General features: G+C 40.4%; 1 protein-coding gene across 13 annotated transcripts in view; it reads right to left on the reverse strand.

Annotated features, from left to right (window-relative positions):
• CDH4 (cadherin 4) overlaps positions 1–22,824 on the reverse strand; it is a 1,166,202-nt gene that overhangs the window by 503,521 nt on the left and 639,857 nt on the right. For 3 of the 13 annotated variants that reach the window (XM_042462695.1, XM_042462694.1, XM_042462690.1), the window contains exon 1: positions 16,600–16,746. The exons of the other annotated variants lie outside the window; for them this stretch is intronic. In XM_042462695.1, coding sequence (XP_042318629.1) covers positions 16,600–16,606 — 7 coding nt within the window. In that variant the 5' untranslated portion in view covers positions 16,607–16,746. Of the gene's footprint in view, positions 1–16,599; positions 16,747–22,824 lie in introns of those variants that run through there. 13 annotated transcript variants of the gene reach the window in all.

Genomic DNA, 22,824 nt, shown 5'->3' on the forward strand with positions numbered 1-22,824 from the left:
AATCTGTGTATAAGAAGGGGTAACTGTATTTTGGTATAATCACTGGTTTGTTTTCTTCTTGAGTCTTACTCTTATTTTTGATATGAGTAATTTGTGATCTGTGCTGCAGTCGGCGCCTGATCTGGTCTTGGCCACTAGTATAGAGTTCCACCATCTTTTACTTCCAATTATACAATCTATTTGATTTTTGTGTTGACCATCTGATGATGTCCATGTGTGAAGCCTTCTTTCTGGTTGTATGAAAAATGTGTTTGCAGTGAATAAGTTGTTGGCTTCACAAAAATCCATTGCACATTCACTTGCTTCATTTCTTTTGCCTAATCCAAATTCACTTACTTTTTTGCTTCCAACTTTTGTGTTCCAGTTTCCAATGAACAGCTTGGCATCCTGTGTTGGTGTGCTGTCAATTCCTTCCTCTACTCCTTCATAGAATCTATCAATGTCTTCCTGTTCTTCCTCTGTGGTCGGTGCATATACTTGAATTATGGTGATATTCATAGGTTTACCATGGAGCCTTACTAAATTGATTCGGTCTGATTTTGCATTGTATTCTCTGACTGCTTTTGCCACTTCTTTTCCTTAGTATGAAAGCTACCCCATTTCTTCTTGTCTTTCCATTCCCTGAGTAGAACACTGTGTGATTGTCTGATTCAAAGTGGCCCATTCTTGTACATTTTAACTCACTCACTCCCATTACTGCTATGTTCATGTGTTCTATTTCCATTTTTATTATGTCTAGCATTCCTTGCCTCATGGTGCTCACATTCCATGTCCCTATATTATGTGTAATGCTTCTTTAGATGCAATTTGCCTTCCTAAGGGTGTCTGCTATTTGTCTTGGTATCTTTCTTGTGCCCTCGGCTAATTTTACAAATGTGATATCCCATTATTTATCCCTCCTTCCCTTTTTCTTAATGCTCTGTTCCTGCCTGTGCCTCACTTGGGGTGCCTCATCATAAGGTTTACTAGGTGATGAGGTTACACAAGGAACACCACCTACACCTCCCTGTGCACAGTGCCATCCAATGTTAGCTATGGTGTCACAATTTGCTCCTGTTAGTGACACCCACAACTACTGCTGCTGCCCAGTAGCTGTTTGTCTCCCTATATTATTCCTGTTTGCTTTCCAATCCATCCCCTTATACCTCCCTGAATTCCCTCTTTCCCTTTCGTTGTGTGCTCCCTCCTTTAGTCTGCTCTCATCTCCGTCCCACCCTCCTTTAGTCTCGTTGTTTCTTTCTCATGGTTGGGGGAGGGCAGAGATGGGTGGCCGCATGTATGCAATTACAGCAGGAGGATTAGTTTTTATGCTATTTCACTGTCATAGCTTCCTTGATTTAATTACTGTTTATTGCAAAACCCAGGGGAAAAGGTTCTTCAATGTTTTATTTCACAGAGTGAATTCCACCCACCTCAGCCTCTCTTTTCACCTTTTTATTGCCATTTGGCAAAGGAAAAATAACATTGATGTCCCCTACACACAACACAGTTATGCAACCTTGACATTTTCCTCTCTCAATCAATATGTCTGAGAATGTAGGGAAAAAGAAGAAGGAAGATTTGTGTCTATGGCTCAAAGAATTAGATAGCTTTGGACCCCTCTATAAACTTGCCAATTGAGGAATTGATACATTACCATCCAACCCTCTGTCATATCTTCATATTCTCAATACAAAGCAAAACAAAAACAAACCATGGCACTGGCGAAATGGGCTTCTCAGAGTAGAAAAAGTAGACTTTTACTGCTTCCCCTCATCAAAACCACACAGTCCTGGAGAATGCACAATCATGACTGTAGTGTGCCAAGAAAATTCTAGCTTGTGTTTCTCATTTGGCTTCAAGAGCTTTGGAGATCAACCATAGGAGGAAGAGACCCTCAGTCACCAATTCATGTCTGTCTTAGTTTCTGAGTCATATTTGCAATGTAAGAAGTCATTACTTCTCATAGCACCATTAATAAATCAATAAATCAAAATTGCTTTGAACAATTTCTTGCCATACTGGAAGATATGAATTAAATAAATAAATAAACAAACAAGCAAGGAAAAAAACAATCCTCAGGTGATGATTTTTTTTTGTACCACCAGGCCTTCACAAACAGTTGAGGTTGGGCTCATAATGCTGCATGGTGCTGGTGTTCGATACTTTAAGGATAGATGTATAATTTTTTAAATTGTTTCAATGTGTTTTGATATTTTAACTGTTTTAACATGTACTGTTTTTAAGTTTTATCTTTTGATTGCATGTTATACTTTTAATGAGTGATGTTTTAATATTGAACTAGTTCAATGCTATTTTAATGTGCATTTTTGTACGATTTTAATTGTACTTTTTAAATTTGTAAGCAGTTTTGTGTCCCAGATTTTTTTGGGGGGAGCAGGATATAAATAAATATAATCACCACCACCATCACCATCAGCCAAAATGACTGCATATAAAAGGGAACAGTGGGTTGGTGAGGCATTGTGGGTCAGAGGTGGGAAAGCAAGGCCCATAGGACACATGAAGCTCTGTCACAATTTTGGGGTGCCACAGAGACACCAGGGCTCAAGGTTTTTAAATCCCTCCCCCTGAAATATATATTTGTTTATCCCCAAATGCTTTCTGGGGAATGTGAGTGGTATTTTGCCATATACTGTCCCTCCTGGGCTATTTTAGACCCAAAAGAAGACTTTTTAAAAACAGGAAGAGTTTGGATGTGTTAAAAAAGTCTTCTGCTTGACCTAAAATTGGCCAGGAGGCCAAAAACATGCAAAAAATGTCCCCACACCCCCTAGAGGGCACTTTGGGTCATTCTAGGGAAGCCACCCTAGGTAATTCAGACAGCAAACCCTCCACAGCTGCTGGAAGCAATGTCAGTTACACACTCTGTGAGAGATACCCAAGTTCAGGGATTCTGGCCTGTTCTTGCATCCAAACTACCCATCAGTTTTGGTTCCCAGCTTCAGATTGATACCCTCGCTGTCAACATCTGGACTGCTAATCATCTACATGGTTTTTCAGTTCCCAAATGAATTATGATACTGAGTGGGGAACACGTGGTCACTGCAGGTGAGGACAGATCAAATGTATGTAGAGCAGATCCACATTCAGACACCCTGTACCTATATTTAGGTACAAATAATTCTCAGCACCTCCTGCAGTGGCTGATCCATGGAGATAAGATGTAAGAAATATTTTCATGGTCATAACTGCTTGCCAGACTATGTGTTTCTAACTTTCCCACTCACTATACCACAACAGTGATGAAAGCTGGTACCTCTATGGTCCTCAAATGATCTGTGTCAGGGCTAACAAGGGACGAGGAGCCTGAAATGGTCTAGAATCCAACTATGGCAGAATATAGACCACCCCTTTGGGGTGGCCTGCACCCGCCCCTTTCCCCGACAGATCAGGGCCTGAGCTGCCACAGCGGCAGCCCTGGAGGCCCTGATCCGCCACATTTCCAGGCCTCGGGGAAGTGGCAAAATGTTGCTTCCCTGCAGCCTGGAAAGGGGTGTCCTTGGTGCTTCATGCCCCAAGGACACCCCAGCAGCAGCGGGGAGAGAGAGAAAGAGGCCGCTCGGCCCCTTTCTCTCTGTATCACTGGTGTGGCCATTTAAAGGCCACACCAGCGATACGTGCGGCAGACGGAGCTCCAAAACGGAGCTCCTTTTGGTGCCGCTGAAAGGGTGCCACAAGCACCCTTCAGCAGCGCCAGTACGTAACGTCCACATCGTGCCGTTTGGACGTGACCGTTACATCAAAATGGTGGTGCCCATGTAGACAGGGCACCACCATTTTGACGTATACTAGGATTAGGGAGCATCTGAAAAGGATGCTCCCAGGCAACCCTAGCACATACTGAGTACATGCTTTTCAGCCCATCTGTACAGGGCCTATATTGCATAAATGTTTGTCTTTGGGGCAGTGTAGCCTTAAATCCTGTATTTTGTGATCTCATGAAATCAAACATATCCAGCCTTGTGCACTGGGTCTCATGTTACATACCAAATGCTGGGGCTCATCTGTTCAGGGCATTGTTGGTGCTCACTTTTCCTATTCTACTGTCTCAGGCAACTGAGGTGACTAGCAAGTGAGGCAGCTTACCTTAAATCTTGGGAGAGGAAGGCTTCTCATGAGAGTTCTGGGCTCTTATGAGATGTCTAATTTCATAGGAACCTGGAACTCTCACAAGCCACCCACCTCTTGCATGACTTGAGCTAGGCTTTACATAGGCATGCCTCATGTGTACTCACTAGTGTTGGATTAGCTGAGCAACTGAGAGGACTGTCATGTGTTGTTTTAAAAACCCGATAAACCTACCTGAGGAGGGGGGCTTTTTTTTTTAGCACTGCAGCCAGAACCTGCAGCCCTGACTGGTGTGCATCAACTGAGGTGCAGACAGAGCCTGCTTTTAATGTATTGGAAGAGTTCTAACCGCCAGCACTTTGCTCAAAGTTCTTCATCCCTCTGTTGGAATATTGCACTATGTGTTAGATGTAAAAAAAATTGGCAAACTATGAGTAAGTACTCTGTCATGTAAAATTTAAAAAATAAATGTAATATTTTATCTGTCAGGCATGAAATTACTCTAAAACAGAAACATTGTATTCAATGATCCATCAGTCTTTGGGGATAACACAAATGACTGGCCGTGCCAAAGAATGAAGAGATACTGTGCTAGATTGCTCTTTGACTAGATCAAAAGCTGCATTGATGCTGGAAGCCATAACAGTTCTTTAGATATAAATTTGTCTATTGTCACAATCACTCCTTTTCCTGACCATGATTTGGAGTGTTCATGTCTGCTAACAGGATTTCTTTATTCGCTAATTCTGCCACTAGTATATACAATCACTTATTCGATATTGCATATACTTAAACATCTGCTTAAACTGCTGCACGCTGCTCCAATATGCTCCTCTTATGTCTTATGTCACCATGTCGACTTTTATGCTCCATTATCTGAAAATGACTGCCTCATAGACAAAAGTCCCTCTGTGATTTGATAATTATTTCTATTAGTTTAGAAGGAGCCTGGCTAGAGACAGAGCAGAAGCCAGGAGAGAAATTAAGCCTCATTTCTCAGATTAAGTGGAGGTCTTTTTCTCTCTCCCTAGACTAACCTTTTATAAACTAGAAGCCTCCAGATATATTAGACTTCAATTCTCCTCACCATCTGAACCAGCTGGGGATAATAGGAATTGTATTGCATCAGTTTGGGGAAGGTTGTCTTAGATGTTCAGAGCAGTTCTGAATTTGGGAGTACAATTTTGCAACAGGAATTGTATGTGGCTCCTCAGAGCTTTCTGTGTAGCCTCAGCTTCTTGGATTCCTCAGACTACCCTTTTTCTTGCTAAAAAAAAAAAAGAAGGTGAATTCTCTCTCCTAGAAATCTTCAGGGCTTTCTAAATGGGTGGTAGGGCTCTTTTCACAGTTTAATATAAGCATTTGAGTTTTTCAAAACTCATGGACTCTGCCCACTTCTGGGTTTGGGAGCACAATTACACAACAGGATCCTGGGGTAGAAAACTGACTCTGAGATCCACTTCTGTTGCCAACCCCTGGTTCGGAGGATGGGATAACAAGAGAAATTAATAGAATAAAATCTACCAGAGACAAATGAAAAAATTACATTTAGGCCACAAAAAACAAATTCACAGGTTGACTGAACATTAAAAGGAAGGCAATAAAAGCAACTGCCTAGAGAGTTGGTGTGGCCTCCTTCTTTGGCTGTCTTCAAAAAAGAGGCTGGACAGCTATCTGCTGGGGATGCTGTAACTGGACAGCCTGCATTGAACAAGGGATGGGGTTAGATGGCCCATGAGACCTCTTCCAACTTGATGGTTCTGTGATCTAGGGCACAGCTCAGGCTCTTGCTCTTCACTATACTTGTGACAAAATGAAGTCACAGATGTAAATATTAACCATACTTGCTGTGGTTGTTTTTTAATCCTTCTGTAAAACTCCAGGGTCTCAAACTAGGAATTTTGGGAGCTCCTGGGACCAGGCACTGTAGTCCTTATGCTAATGGGACAGATTTTGGCAGTGGCAGCTTCCTTCTTAATCACTGCTGCAATGTAAAACCATGCTGATGTGGCTATAAATGGTAGTTGGGTCAGATTGGGTGATCCAAGAACTTTATATGTGACAAACTGTTGGTTTTGTTGCTTCAGGTTTGTTAACTTATCCTGAATACCCTATCTGCAAGGAAGAATGTTGTCAAGCAGACTGATCTTACCTTTTCACTTTTGCTTAAATTTTGTTAAAGGTTTACCAGATCTCGAGGTTCGGCCTTGTGTCTCAGGTCTGGAGCACTTTCTCTAGTCCTTAAGACAGTAGAGGAAAATCTCAGGTTGAATAAGCACTTTGAAAAGTGTAGGTATATACAGTATATTTTCCTCATGTACAGAGTTGATATTATTATTATTATTATTATTATTATTATTATTATTATTTCATTGGCATATTCTGTGAAACCGTAGATGATGCTTAATGACACCACCAGGAGTGTAATGACTCCACCAGGAGCTATCCCTTCTAATATCAGAAGCAGTTATCCCTAGGGCTTAGCTGGGGGATCTGGGAGCTTGTGAGGGTGCCGACAAAGACACCGAGTGTCACAAAAAGCAGAGGTGTTGCATATGTCTCTGGGTCACAATTTAACCATTCCTTTAATTAAATAAGGGGGGGGGAGGGAGAGAGAGAGACAGGCAGGCATCTTGGGTGGAGCTGCATGACCTGGCTCAGCTTATCCAACACATAATGAAAATTTAGACCAGCCTTTTCTTAGCCTGCAGCCCACCCAGATGCTTTGGGCCACAATACCTCCCAACTCCTATCATTCCCAGCTGCTTCATGCTAGTTGAGGGTCAATGGGAATAGTGGGGCAATGCATTTGGAGAGAACCAGGTTGATAAAGGATGATGTGTGCTACGAGTTGTGTTAAGGTTGTTATGCTTCTGTTATGAATTAAAAGAAGCAGGGATGTATTATCATAGAATCATAGAGCTGGGAGAGACCACAAGGACCAACCTTGTAACATGCAGGAATGCAGAATCAAAGCACAGCCAATATATGTCCACCAAGCCTCCACTTAAAATCCTCCAATGAAGGACACTCCACCACACTCTGAAGCAGCATATTCCACTGTCAAACAGCTCTTACCATCAAATAGTTTTTCCTAACATTTAGGTGGAATCTCTTTACTTGTAGTTTGAATCCATTGCTCCATGCCCTATTCTCTGGAGCAGCAGAAAACAAGCTTCCTCAATCTTCAATATGACAGCCTCTCAGATATTTAAATATGGCTGTCATGTCACCTCTTAACCTTCTTTTCCCCTGGCTAAACATACCCAGCTGATCCTTATGAATTAAGGAAGGAAAGATGAAAATTCTCAGAGTACTACAGGGAAAAAACCCAGATATTTTGTAGATTATTCTCCCTGTACTTTAGTGCCTCAAAAATGTTCTAGAGGATTTTTCTGCGCAGAAAAACATGTGGTATTTTAGGCACAGAAAACCACAAAATAAGAAAACATTTTTTTGTAAAGAAAACATGGTTTTCGTCACAGGAAACATATTTTCTGCATAAGCAATATCCAAACCAAAGTGTTTTTCTATCCGGAAAAATAATTTGAAATATTTTTGAATGTCTGCATAATGGGAGAAAACTGTATAAAACTCTGTTCTTCCCCATTTTTCAAACAGGAAATGACCAATAGAGAATATTCTTTCCATCCCCAAGGCAAAGTAGCAGAGTGGGACCATGTTGTATAAGAAATTCAATCACTTGCTTCTTCAGGATCCATCTCTACAGTTATCATCTCAAGTAGATGCGATGGCCATAAGCGTCTGGTACCAACTTTGATTAATACACCAACTGCGTCCCTACCTGTGCCATAAGGACCTTGAAGCAGTGGTACTTGCACTGATAATCTCTCGTCTTAATTTCTGTAATGCGCTCTACATGGGGCTACCTTTGTATCACTTACAGAAACTTCAACTGGTGCAAAATGTGGCAGCCAGATTGGTCACCAGACCACATAACACCAGTTCTAAAATCCCTTCACTGGCTGCCAATTAGTTTCCGGGCGCAATACAAAGTGTTGGTTATTACCTTTAAAGCCCTACTTGGCTTGGGCCCGAGTTACTTGAAGGAATGCCTCTCCCTACACAATCTGCCCCGCACTCTCAGAACAACTAGGAAGCATCTATTGGATAATCCAAAGACCAGACTAAGGTCTACTTCTCATAGGGCACTCACTGCTATGGCTCCCAAACTGTGGAATGGCTTGCCGGAGGAGATCTGTTTTATTACCACCTTAAATGCCCTCAAGAAGAATTAATTTTGTAATTTTTTATCCTGTTTTTAACTTGTTTTACTGCATTGTTTGCGCTTTTATATATGAATACTGTTGTAAAATTTGTACACTGTTGTACTTGCTGTAACCCGCTTTGATCTGCAAAGGAAAAGCGGGATACAAATAAACAGTTTATTATTTATTTATTTATAAGAAGGCACTCAAGACAGATCTCTTCTGGCGAGCCTATCCCCCTAACCTGCTATAATAGCTTTAAGATGACACTTCATTCAGAGCATGTATGGGAAATTAGATGTTGATATTGTACCTGTATAGGGTTATTGATGTGTTTTTAAGATTTTATGATATGAGAATGTATTTTAACTAACTGTAAATTTAAACTTGTTGCTGTACTCCCACCTCGATCCGCAGGGAGAGGCGGGATATATATAAATAAAAACTATTATTATTATTATTATTATTATTATTATTATTAAACTAGATATTACGCTTGTGAAGTCTTTCTCTTTGAACTGATGTAAACTTTTTTTTTTGGTAAATTCAAGATGCTGATAAAATTATTTTTCTCTTCCTATAAAGAGTAGAAGATGTGTGTAGTTTGCCACTGAAGGAACTTTGGATTCTGAAAAAAAAAAAAAGAAAGAGAAAGAGAAAGAAAGAAAGAAAGAGAGAGAGAGAGTGTGCACAAGAGATTCAGAAAATATAGCTGTGTTTACTTAAAGCTCAGATCTCTGTAGACTCAGATCTATCTTTCCTTTGACCAGCCTGAAGTCTCTGGAACCACCATACCCATTTTAAGATTCAAAGACTGCAGCATTTGCAATTAGGTTCCAGATAAACAGCAGAGCTTTCCATTCATCTTACTTTTTTTAAAAGCAGTTTGGTTGGGGTAGTGGCAAGGGGAAATGTGTTTAAAAATATATGTGCATATCCACTGTGGAAATGTTCAGTGATGCTTATCGGAAGCTTATGCTGGAAGGCGCATCAAACGCCCAGGGGGAGGAAGGCAAAGAGAAAGAGAGAGAGAAACTGGGCCCACCACCTTCATTAGCAGGCGTCTTCGATTTAACCCTTTACCCTCATCATTTTTAATTGCTTCCTCCATAAAAGGAGCCAGGATGTGGAATGAGGGAAGGCAACCTGAGTCGTGAATGAAAATGTAGCTGAGTTAGCTTGCACACACCACATCATATTGCATTTAAGCAGACTGCAAAAGCATGCATTCCTTCAAACCTGACACCAATAAACCCTAAAAGAAAAGCCTGCACACTTCTGAATTAGTCTTTCTTAACCCTCCATTGTATTGCTGTTGTGTGCCTACAAGTTGTTTATGATTTATCGCGACCCTAAGGGGAACCTATCACAAGGTTTTCTTGGCACAATTTGTTCAGAGCATGTTTGCCATTGCTTCCCTCTGAGAAGGATGAGTGAGTGGGACTTACCCAAGGTCACCCAGTGGGTCTCCATGACTGATCAGGGATTTGAACTGTGGTCTCCAGAATCCTCACAGCATAGATTTGTCTAATAGAAATGGTTGAATTGTTTACCAAAGAGAGAGAAAGAGAGAGAGAGAGAGAGAGAGAGAGAGAGACTGCCATAACCCTGGATTCTTTATGCATGGATTCAACCATCCAAAGCTTGAAAATATTTTTTATTAAAAAAATCTAAAAGGGAAACCTTGGTTTTGCCATTTTATGTAAGGGACACCATTTTACTTCCCCACTGTATATAATGGGGCAGACATAAACGTCCTGAAATCGAACTGTAGCAGATAGTAAAGACTCACTATATATTGGCCAAGAATTTTGACCCCAGATGAGTCTTTGGTGACTGCTTGCCTACTAAGACCATGGCTTTCCATGATGTGTTGAATGCATTGATGTTGTTCATCGGACCTTTAAATTACGAGTTTTGTTTTATTCTTTATGGCATAATATATTGTGCATTTATTTGTAAGAGCCATTGTGATGTAGTGTTTTGAGTGTTTGACTATGGCTCTGGAGACCAGGTTTGAATCCTGGCTTGACCATGTAAACCCACTGGCTGACCTTGGGCAAGTCACATTCTCTCAGCCTCAGAGGATGGCAATGACAAACCCCCTCTGAAGAAACTTGACATGAAACTCCTGTGATAGATTTGCCTTAGGGTCACTGTAAGTCAGAAATGACTTGAAGGAACACAACAACATTTATTTATGCTTTGGGAGAAAGGCAGGTTATAAATCAAATAAATGAAACATTAAATAAATAAATAAATAAATAAATAAATAAACAAATGCTATCCAAGATCACTTAAAACATTTCCTTTAAGGTCAGAAATGAGCATTGAATTCTCTTCTTGCCCCTCCTCTTGCATGCTCATTGTTATTAAACTACAGTTTTCATAACATCTGACTTGAAAATTGTAGTTTAGGCACTTACTAGAAAACAGGATTGCAAAGCATGGTCTGGTGCTAGTTTGCAAGCCAGGTGCAGGTTGAGTCTCCCTTATCCAAAATCCAAAATACTTCAAAACCCAAAACATTTTTCATGAGTGACTGAAATAGTGACACCTTTGCTTTCTAGTGGTTGAATATACACATCCCCTGTTTCATGTGCAAAATTATTTAAATTAAGGTATAAAATTATTTCCAGGCTATGTGTGTCAGGTGTATATCAAACATAAATGCATTTTGTGTTTAGATTTGATTCCCATCTCCAAGTTATCTCATTTTGTACCTATATGCAAATGCAGGTTTTTTGGAAATCTAAAAATAAATAAATAAATTTTGAAATCTAAAACACCTGGTCCCAAGCACTTTGGATAAGGGAGACTGAACTAATCATTTCCTTGTTTGGGCCATATGACAAGGCAGTTGGACAAAGCAGAACCATCTCCCCAATCAAATCTGAGTAGGTGAGAAGAGAAAGGGAAAAGGAAGAAGAAACACTTAAGTTAATTACTCATTTCTATTCTAATAAGCCATGGTTTATCAAACAGAAAAAGTTACATTTGAACTGAGTGATAATTTGTATACTTTGGCTTTTTAAAAATATGTATTGGTGCACCGCATAAATGGTGCAGTTTGACACCACTTTAACTACCATGGCTTAATACTATGGAATTTAGGGATCTGTAGTTTTGTGAGATATTTTGCCTTCTCTGTCAGAGAGCTCAGGTGCCCCACCAAACTACAACTTACAGAATTCCATAGGATGGAGCCATGGCAGTCTAAGTGGTATCAAACTACACTGCAGTACAGATGGAGCCTAAATTGATGAACACACTTTTTGCTATCCCTCGTTTTTTTCCACGTTACCTACAATCCCGTAGGTAATCTGGAACTAAACCAATCCTGTCTGGAAACTGCATGCTAACAATATTAAAATATTTTAAATAAATGATTTTAAATAATTTTAAAATAAAAATATCAATAGTGCGCACATGCCCACACATATCTCCAGTGATTAACTGCATACAGAACAAAATTGGGAGAAGTGCTATTGGTTTGCTTTCTAATCACACACATACAAACATACACATAAATACATACACATACAGAGACGTACGTACATCTACATGCATATACCTTGCTCCAACAGGATTCTAGATTGTGTATTTGCTCCTATATCTTGTCATGCATTCAGCCTGCTGTGCAATCTGATATCTGCACTAGGTGATGTTTAGCTCTATACAAGCAGAAGGCTTTTATTTGTAAGTAAACACAAGACATTTAGCTTCCCGCCTCTCTCGGGATTGAATTGCAAAGATTACAAAGAGCTAATGATGGTAGAGTTTAACAGAAGACACAAAACTCAAAGGAGGAGATTTAGCTCCGCATTTGCCTGGGAGAACACATTTAGCTCCATGAAATTTTTATCACCTCTAAACGCACCCTTTGTTGCAGGTGGAAGTGTTCTTGTTTTATTATTGCACTTGGGAAACATGTTGGCAATCATTTGCTTGTGTTGCTTTTTTTTTTTAATACACCAAGTAAGCAAGAGTCAGCAATAATTATATTTGGAAGCTTACTGCTCAAAGGAATTTGAGGAAGGCATTTCCTTAATTTCTCCACACTGTCCTATTCTACCATTCCACTGTGGAGATAGAGGTGAATCTGGGTTCTTCAAAACTATAGCAGCCATGCAGCGCTGGAGGTGGATTCTGTGTTTGCCACTCAAGGACCATATAGAGAGAAACTTGTCACCATAGCATGGTCTCTCATTGATGAATTGGCCATAGCGATTTTGCACAGAATAACTGTAATCTGTATTGGTGGAGGGATTATTTCTAACAGTGAAATCACAGAACTTCAAAATGTTCAAAACATTTCCTTTGTTCATAACACAGGAGATATCCCATCATATACTAGGGAAAAAAACCATCCACTCATAAATGTATCTTCACAAAAATGAAAAGGAATGCCAAAGATACAGGGGCAGCATTCAAGTGAAACAGAGAGAAAGATCACAGCAAACCTCAAACTAAAGTTTGTGACTTTTGGTCTTGCCTCAAAAACCATTAAAACATACCAGAAATTTATAATAAAAAGGGCACATCTTCAGGCTTGTAGGAATGGGTGACCTTTTATTTCACTTCATTTCATTTAGGGATTTGGCCTGTGTTGGATGAGATTACATTCTCCCTGGAGATGCAGATTTCCAGTCTGAGTGTATTCCTGGCTTTAACCTTATTCCTGGACTGGAGGCACAATTTTCTATGGTGGTCAAGAGTGTTTTTTGCAAACTTAAAGCTAGTGCCCCAACTACATCAATTCCTGGAGATGACTGATCTGGCCATGGTAGTACATGGCTTTGTTGCATTTACACAATGTTTGTTTGCAACATTGTGTTTGTACTCTACATAGGGCTACCTATAAAGAGAGTTCAGAAACTTCAACTGGTACAAAGAGTTGTAGCTAGAGTATTAATTGGGGTGAGCTGGCAGGACCATACAACTCTTCTGCTATAATAGCTACACTGGTTACTGGTTTCATTTTTGGGCCCAATTCAAATGACTTATAAAGCCTTATATGGCTCAGGTCCATGTGATCTGATAGCCCATATCTCCCTGTATAATAATAATTAATAGTAATAATAATAAATTTGAATTCTTTCCCACCTCTTTTCAAGGCTCAAGGAAGGGTACAGCAAGTTAAAATACAAAACACAATTAAAAATACAAAAACCTACAGATAAAATACAATACTATAAAATAAGAGTTTATATACAGATTAAAAAGTCGTGATTTCATATTGACTGGTTACGCCTGCCAGAAGAGACAGGGCTTTAGTGCTGTTTTAAATGCAGTCAGCATTTTCAGCTGTTGCATCTTCTCTGGCAGGTCATTCCACAGTCTGTGGGAAACTGTTGGCAGTCTAGTCTTGACTGGTAGGAGCAAAGATTCCCCAGAGGACCTGAGTGTACAGTGTGGATTGTATGGGAGAAGGTGATCCTGTAGGTAACTTGGATCCAAACTATGTACGGCTTTAAAGGTAATAGAAAGTAGAAAGTACAGTTTATTGAATAGCCCGAGGGCCGTTTCAAAATACGAGTAACATAGTAATAAAGCAGTGCCACACACCTATATATAAAATGTAAATATAGTGCACTAGGTGCAATAAACCCCAATACAATATAGATACATATGAATAACCTGAGCATGCACCAGAACCAGAACATGCACCACTTGTATACAGCTTAAACATATCTAAAAAGTATACAATATACGCTAAAAGATATACTAATAAACAGGTAAAAATAAAATGGTTACACAATTGAACAAGGTAATAAGTAACAAGGTAATAAGCCAGTGGAATGCTTGTAAGATTAATGTAGTGTGACCACTCCTGGATATACCTGTAATCAGTCTGGCTGCCATATTCAGAACTTGTTGGAGTTTCTAGACTTGGTACAAAGGAAGCTCAATGTAGAGTGCATTACAGAAGCCTAGCCCTGAGGTTACCAGGATATGCACTACCATCTTTAGGTCCTCCAATTCTAGGAAGGGACACAATTTGCATTAGTCTGCTCAGCCCTGAAATCCTAAAGAGAGGCTCTTCTTTGTGTTCTACCACCTTCAGTGCCGGGGTAGCTGGGATCACAGATAGGGCCTGCTCTATGTTTGCCCTAGGCTCTGCAACACCTGTTTAGAACTGAAAGTTTTTAAACAACATTCTTTAGGGGTTACTATGTAGTTTTTATTGAACTGTTTTACCTCCCCCCCAATTTTTATCTTTTGTAAGTGTAAGGTTTGAATTGTTTAAACACAGCAAATAGTTTCATTCTGTTTTAATGTCAAGCTTTGTATGGTTTAGCAATATTGTACTTGTTTTAAATGGCATGCTGCTTTGAGTCTCTTTTGAGAGAAAAACAGTAATGACTGAAATGAAAGAATGGTTTATTACTAATCATTATTAATCACAATTCAGAAAATTAGAATGTGAGTAAAAAGCAAAACTAACTGATTTTCCATCCCTAATTGGTCTGGATTAGAATTTTGTTCTGTTTGATGTTGTTGAGCATTTCCAAGAAATCCAAAAGTGTAAGAAAGGGAAATGGACAAATTTTCCCTTCTCTTCCTGACAATACTTGGACTTATCTGTGGAATAGCAGTGACCTGCTGTGAAAACTACTTTCAACAGCTCTCCCTAGAACATGCAGGAAATCAAATACATGTTGGGCTTCTATACATCAACCTTTCTCATAAAACTGTATTACAAACCCACAGGAAGTTAATCCCACTGGGCACTAAACTTTGCCATAATGTCCTCACTTTGTCCTCACCTTCCATTACTTCATTCTGTATTTGAAATGGACTTGTATCTTCCTGACAATTACACTGTTATGAGTACTGGAGCGGTTTCACAGACGAGCCATATATTTATGTTTGACTTGACCTGAATAAATGTTACTTCAACCTCTATACCCAAACACTTGATATTGATCCCACTTTCTTCATTTGGAATTATGAGCAGGAAGCCTTTGAGAAATTCCACCAGGACCTCAGCATCTTTAACCTTAACTTCAACTTGAGCCTATAACAGTCCATGGATTGGTTTGCTTTCTGGATCCTAACAGATGACACCAAATTAGGAGGAATAGCTAATACTCCAGAGGACAGGATCAAAATTCAAAACGACCTGAATAGATTAGAAAGCTGGGCCAAAGCTAACAAAATGAAATTCAACACGGAGAAATGTAAAGTACTGCACTTAGGGCAGAAAAAGGAAATGCACAGATATAGGATGGGGACACCTGGCTGAATGAGACTACGTGTGAAAGGGATCTTGGAGTCCAAGTAGACCACAAGTTTAACATGAGTCAATAGTGCGATGCAGCAGCTAAAAATCCCAATGTGATTTTAGGATGCATCAATAGAAGTATAGTGTCTAGATCAAGGAACTAATAGTGCCACTCTATTCTGCTCTGGTCAGGCCCCACCTGGAATATTGTGTCCAGTTCTGGGCATCACAATTCAAAAAGGATATTGAGAAACTGGCGCGTATCCAAAGGAGGGCGACTAAAATGGTGAAGGGTCTGGAAACCATGCCCTATGAGGAACAACTTAGGGAGCTGGGGATGTTTAGCCTGGAAAAGAGAAGGTTAAGAGGTGATAGCCCTGTTTAAATATTTGAAAGGATGTCATATTGAGGAGGGAGCAAGCTTGTTTTCTGCTGCTCCAGAGACTAGGACCTGGAGCAATGGATGAACGCTGCAGGAAAAGAGATTCCACCTCAACATTAGGAAGAACTTCCTGACAGTAAGGGCTGTTCGACAGTGGAACACACTTCCTAGGAGTGTAGTGGAATCTCCCTCCTTGGAGGTCTTTAAGCAGAAACTGGATGGCCATCTGTTGGGGATGCTTTGATTGAGAGTTCCTGCATGGTAGGGGGTTGGACTGGATGGCCCTTGTAGTCTCTTCCAACTCTATGATTCTATGATTCCTCCTGTGCCAACCTGTGATGGACATCTATCCTTACATCAGAAAGACAGTGAGCATTAACACAAATATGGATGTTTAGACTCAAAACTAAAACAAAGAACCACCCTCCAAGGACTGTAGCTGCACTGCCATATTTATTCCAGGTGACTGGACACATCTCACCCCTGAAAGATTTCTATCAAACTTTCCTTAAACTACAATGCCTACCCAATGAAGTGAAAACAAAAAGTAAGGACAGGTCAGCAACCACTTCAGGCTGATATCTAGGAAGTACCTATTATAGGACAGACTCAGAAAGTCATTGTACCTCTAAGTGAAAAAAACTCTCCAGCACATCATCTCTGAAATACAACCTTTCTATGATATGTACATCTCATAGATCTTGGATGGTATGCCTGTTCCTGTCTCAAGAAAGCTCCATATCACAAACAAGCACAAGGATACAAACACAGGACCTCCTGACTCTGGAACAAACGGAGCTGGCAACTCTGTTCCCATATCCACCGTAACAAAATTAGCACAGGACCTAAAAACCTTTGCCATAACATCAGCAGTTCATTCACCTCCTTTTCTTCCAGTGATCTATGTTAACCCCTGCCTGTCATGTCATTGTGTTATTTTCAAAGTGAAAGGAGATTAGTCTTGTCCCAAAAGAATGTATGGACACAGATCTGACATTAGAAACAACAATGCTCAAAAACCAAGAGATGAGCATTTCAACCTCCCTGCTGGCCTGAATGTTCCCACTCCCATGAAAAAGGATTTCAGAAACAGACTCTGGTATAAAACAGCTGCATTGAAACTAATACTTTTATTTGGTTATTTTGTCTATTAATTTGGTTTGGACAGGCAGGACATTTTTTCAACCCACAGCAGGTCTTAAGTCACCTAGCTATGCTTAGTAATAAAGTTGAGTTTAATTTGTTAGTCTGTAAACTGAATCTAATTTCATCCACTGAATTGAAATAGTTCAGCAATTCAGAGATTGATTATCAATTAATTTATATTTTCTGTGTCTTTACAGTGTGCAGGGCTGCATGGCAAAACCTTTGCACTTCTGCATATGCTCAAATGTCACCTTCTGAATACCTCTGTGGTCTAGATCTCTCTTCTCCAAGAGCCAATTTTTGAAAGTATAATGATTCCTTGGGTCAGTGGCAGTGGCACTTTTTTCTGGCCTCAGAGGGAGAGACTCATGGCTGCAGCAACAGTGATTGGCACAGTGGGATGCCCATGCAAGCAGCTGTCCAGCATCACTCTAGAGGGCTCCAGACCTTCTGGGAAGATCTGGAGCAATAGGTGAGTATTTAAAATTTGACTCATGGGCAGTGGTGTTCCAGTACGGGTGTCACTCGATGTGCTAGAGGCTTTGGGAGGACTCGGGGGGAGGTATCACCCTCACCTTCCCTGCCCGACAGTGCTTTACTCATGAGTAAAACGGCGCTGGGCAGGGATTTGGGGTGTGCTGGGCCCCCTTGTGGGGTGTCTGTGCTCTGCTGGGTGTCATCCATCTTCTGGGATGTGTCACCCGGTGAGGTTTGCACTACTGAATACCCCTCCCCAATTAGTGATGCCACTACTTAAGGTCTGTTTTGTTTTTGTTTTTTACAGTGAGTTCAGTGGTGCACTGGGCAGATAACATCTGGCCAGTTCACACCAGAAACAGGGATGTTGCCACTGCCACTGACCCAAGGAGGATTGGGGAGGACATGGTATTTGGCCTGTGCAGATATGGTAGAAGCCATCAACTGTCCCTGGTAAATTGTTCCCATCACACTACAAAGAAATCTGAAATGATGGCTTGCAACCTGTACATGAAGCTCAGGAAAATAAATCCTTTGTTGCTTAAAGGTACAGAGAATCATTTTTGACAGAAATATAAAAGAGAATGTAATATGCCACCTCTATGTCATTAAAACACATTTGCTTAGGAAATGTGGGCATTTACCCTTTTCTATTCAAGACAATATTGAAAATTTGGAAGAAACGTAAGCAATTATACCTCCCTGGTTAAGTTCTCTCATTCTTGAGTCAATGAATTTTCCCCTTATGTCAATATCTGTTTAGTACACTGCATGCCAGAAGCTTTCTAATGAATACTATTAGCCTTACATGCAAACAGAAACTACTTAGAGCAAAACAAGGCAGTTTACACATCATCTTTGCCTCAAGTCAATTTCTCTCTTTGGAAACATCAGTGGTGGACATTATGCTGTATGCAAGAACAGATCTTTCTTCAGCTTACCAATATTTTCTGGAGTTATTAAACAATATTTCCCTGATATGTGACAGATCTGTGCAGAACAGGATCCTGATTTAGCTTCGGATGTTCATTTAATTTTAAATGAAGTGAAAACCACTGCATGGGCTATTACCAGTACGACAAAGTATGACTATGGTCATAAAGCATGCTTTGATTAAAGAATTCCATCAGCAATAAGGTCCAGTGTGGCCTGCAAAGAATTTGGACATATTTTAAAGGAGCAGACTAGAATCAGCTAATTTAGACTTGTATTCCAAATCATCATAACAATGCCATGATGACACTGCTCTCTCCCTCTCAGCTATTTTTGCCTTGTACCAGAACTTATGATTTGCCATATTGTCTGGGGGCCTGTAGAAATTGTAATCCAGAAAAGTAATGTTTCCAAACACTGCCCTGGATTCTAAAAATCTCATCCTATTGCCGTGATGCAAACTTAGTTTTTTGAGGTTTTACCTTCAGGTATCTCAAATGTATGTACATTTTAAAAAAGGCCCCTGTTAAGAAGCTAAGTGAATGGATAGGTGGTAGCTGGGTATCCTCTCTTATGGTAAGGTACATTTCATTGAAGATCTTCATTGTAGAAGCCTTCGGCTTCACATCTTCAGTTTAGTTTTTAACATCTCCAAGTATGGCTGGAAAAACTTCCTGGAACACTAGAAATCTATCGCTAATTTATGTTGACAATAGATAGTTTGACCAGTTGGCCCAACACATGAAGAAGTTCTTCTTTATGGTTTGAATGGGTCAGTTCCCATTCCAAACTCAATTATCAGAAGGTTCGTACAGACCAAAATATCCCAGGAGCAGCCCAGAGAATTCTGGCCCCAAAGCCACCCCTACATCTCCCCACTACCGTGGGCACTCAATAATAATAATAATAATAATAATAATAATAATAATAATAATTATTATTATTATTTATTTATGGCCCACGCCCACCCAATCACGAAGAATCTGGGCATGTTACAACAGTGAATAAAATACATACCAACACAGGGCAGCTGTTTGGTGCTGAACAGGCTGGATGTCATCTGTACACCAGACCCAGGGATTGGGCCCTATGTTATCAGGACTCATTGCCAAGAGGACCTTTTATTTGGCCCATGCAGACAGGGAATGCATGGGGAGTGCATGGGTTGAATGGATCTGAATTCCTCTCTCTTTAAGCTCTCAGTTCCACTCCCATTTTCTCTGCAGAAAATGGAGAGCGCTCAGGAAGAGCTCTCCACCTCTCTCTTAGGTCTGCTGAGACACCAGCACCATTTGGCTTCTCACTTCTCTCAGCTGTCACCCAGCTGTAGTCATTCCTTGTGTGGAAAGAAGAGGGACAGATAGGAAGGAGAATCTATTCCATAGACTCTGCTTGGATTGACTCTATTAGACATCTTGGCTACAATCCTATTAGTGTCTTAAATATGTGTAACTTAGGGGGGGATACAGATGGGCAGAAAGGGATGGCAAGGTGCCGCCCCTTTCTCCCCTGGACGGAGGCCACAGCAGACAAATGCTGCGGCCTCCGTGAGGCCTAAAAAGAATCGGCTCCCAGTGGGTTCTTTTCAGGTCCAGCAGAGAGCACCATTGGTGCCCTCATGTGCAATGATGATGTCCACACTGCACATCACTGTTTGGGTGTTGCACCATTCAGACATCATCGTTGCACACCCTGTAGGACAGGCCCGTGCTATCATAGTGCCCACATGCCGATAGTAGGGCTGGACACATGCGGATGCCCAGCCCTACCAAACCCTAATTTCAGCCCCAGGCCAGCACAAAGCACTTCCTTGTAGAAGTAGGTGGACTTTTTGTTCAATGTGGAACTTCAGTTCAAGGATGCAGAAGTGCAGTTGTGCAGATGGTACCATTGTACATGGAAGTGTATTGTACATGGATGCAAAATGCAAATTACTTGCAATGTACATGGCATATTGATATGCCATTTGGCTGTGCATTTCATTGCGTATTATGCATCTTGATTCTGCTGAGGAACATTGAATTCAACACAAGGATTATGTAATTAATTCATATCTCTACAGGTGAAGATTTAATTTAACTGCGCCTGATGCAGAATCTTGGCCACTCTCATCCTCAGCTGTTTCCACCCACACTTGTCATTTTAAGAAGTTTGTAGCAGTAAAAACTGGTGTCTAAGTAGGCTCCCCCTCCCTACTTTCTTCAACATCCTTTTTTTCTTTTTTGTGTTGTCTCTTTTAGATTGTCTTTTAGCCTGCAAACAAGAACTGTCTTGTCTGTTATTGATCTCATGTATGCCCCTCTGGGAACCTTTTCATCTGAAGACTGGGCTGAAAATGCTTGAAAAAAATTACGTGAGTAAAAATAAGCCTGAGTGACTACCACTGGAAGTAAGAATGCTGGATTAAGTAGACAAGCTAAACATCTTGGACTAGGTAGAAGAGGTTTTCTGGTCCTTGGCAAGAAAGGGTGTCTCGATACATTATTGAAGATTTTGCACATTTTAATCTCATTATTTTAATTCTTTGCATAACAGGACTTCGATGGCTTGTGCAAAACACATTTTGCACTAAAAGCAATGTCTTTATGCAAATACATGCAAATACCACAATACTTTCTTGTGTGTAAAAAAATACTTGCAAAAATTACAATTGTTCTTCACAATTTTGGAAATGTGAAAACCACTGAGTAGTGTGCCAATCTCATAATCTCACCCAGCAGAATGAGAATCTTTGACCTTATGTTGTTGTCATGTGTAAGAACTAAATCAGCAAAAATCTACATCTCTACTACAAAGGTCAAATCCAAAAAAGGAGTTCTGCTGTTCCCTAAAGCTGATATCCCTCCATTTGTGTTTCATGCTGTTTTCCCTACTGATCTCCGCACCCAGCTACTTGAGTGAAAAAGGTCTTGATGGGGGGGGGGTGTTTTCTTCTCAGATCCCTGGAGACTGAAAGCAAAGAAGTACAGAAGTACCCTCAATACTTCTGAGTACTTCAGGCAGGAGACCTGATGAGACCAACACCAAAAAAGGAAACTAAACACAGATGATAGTCCTGTGGTCCTCCAAAAGGACAATCTTTAAAAGCAGGTTCTATGTGGGTTAGTAACTGGTTCCTTTCATTGGCCATTTATCTGGTGGCACAATAAAGTCCTGATCAGGCTTGGAAAAGTTACTTCCTTGATTACAAGTTCCACAGTTGCCTGACCAGCATGGACATCATGAATTGTAGCCCTCAAAAATAACACTTCCAGCCTTTGGACTGGGTCAAGGAATCTGAAAAATGGAACCTGTAACAACATCTTGCTGGATCTCCTTATGAGAAGGATATTCCATTTGAAGGATATTCTACTACATTCCCTCCTCCATGGCCAGTGGTCATGCTTGCTGGGAATTCTGGTAGCTCAAAAAGTAACTTGTTCAAGCTCTGGCCATTCCTATCCTATGCTGAAACCCTTTTTTCTAACTCCCTTATTCCTGACCAGACTTATCACATCATTACAGACATTAATATGCAAAGGTAGGATTGTGTAAAATGGTTATCAGGGGTTCACCTTCCCTATAAGCAATTGCAGTCTCTTTCATTTGAAGCAAGCTTGTTGCATAGATAAGGAGCACTGCAGGTTCCCAGGGCACACAATTTACACCCCAGTAGGTGATATAACCCATCTACGTTCTCGGAGCATAACACGTTGAATCACACCACCTCCTCCTCAGAGTCACCAGGTTTACTGTTGAACTAATGAGATGATTTGCAATTAAAGGCTTAGCTAGCAGGGAAGTTCTTGGCTTCACTCTGGCTGGCCTGGTCTGTCCTCCTACATATCAATAAATGATCCCGCACAGCTCCTGGCCTTGTTGCAGGGGTCTTATAATGATTAACTCTGCATACATTGGCCTGAATGACCCCATGGATTAATCAATGAATTGCTTCACTCAAAGAGCAAAGTTCAAGTTGTGGGAGCTACCTGCAGTGGAAGTGTGTTTTAATTATTACTGTAGCATGATGTAAATAAACCTCACCACACTCAATTTGTCAGTAAAAGTCTTAAGGTTTGCCATGGTCGCACTAACGATTTTCTTTTATTTCCGTAACACCAACATGTTTGCTTACATATCCATAAAAAGAGAAATGTTTCAAATATCAATATGTGCTCTGGAGGGTATAAATTTGGAAAACGTTGCAGATGTAAACTTTGTAAGTGGCTAGCAATATTCACACTTCAGAAGGGAAGAAAGTTAGGCAAAATATAAAATGCATGTTCGCAGACACAGGGAACTTGTTATAGCTTTTCCCACCCACAATATCTGAGTAAATGCTTGAGCAAATAAAACATTGAAAGAAATTGTCATCCAAA

This window comes from Sceloporus undulatus, chromosome 4 (assembly GCF_019175285.1).
Source record: "Sceloporus undulatus isolate JIND9_A2432 ecotype Alabama chromosome 4, SceUnd_v1.1, whole genome shotgun sequence".
Classification (NCBI taxonomy): domain Eukaryota; kingdom Metazoa; phylum Chordata; class Lepidosauria; order Squamata; family Phrynosomatidae; genus Sceloporus; species Sceloporus undulatus.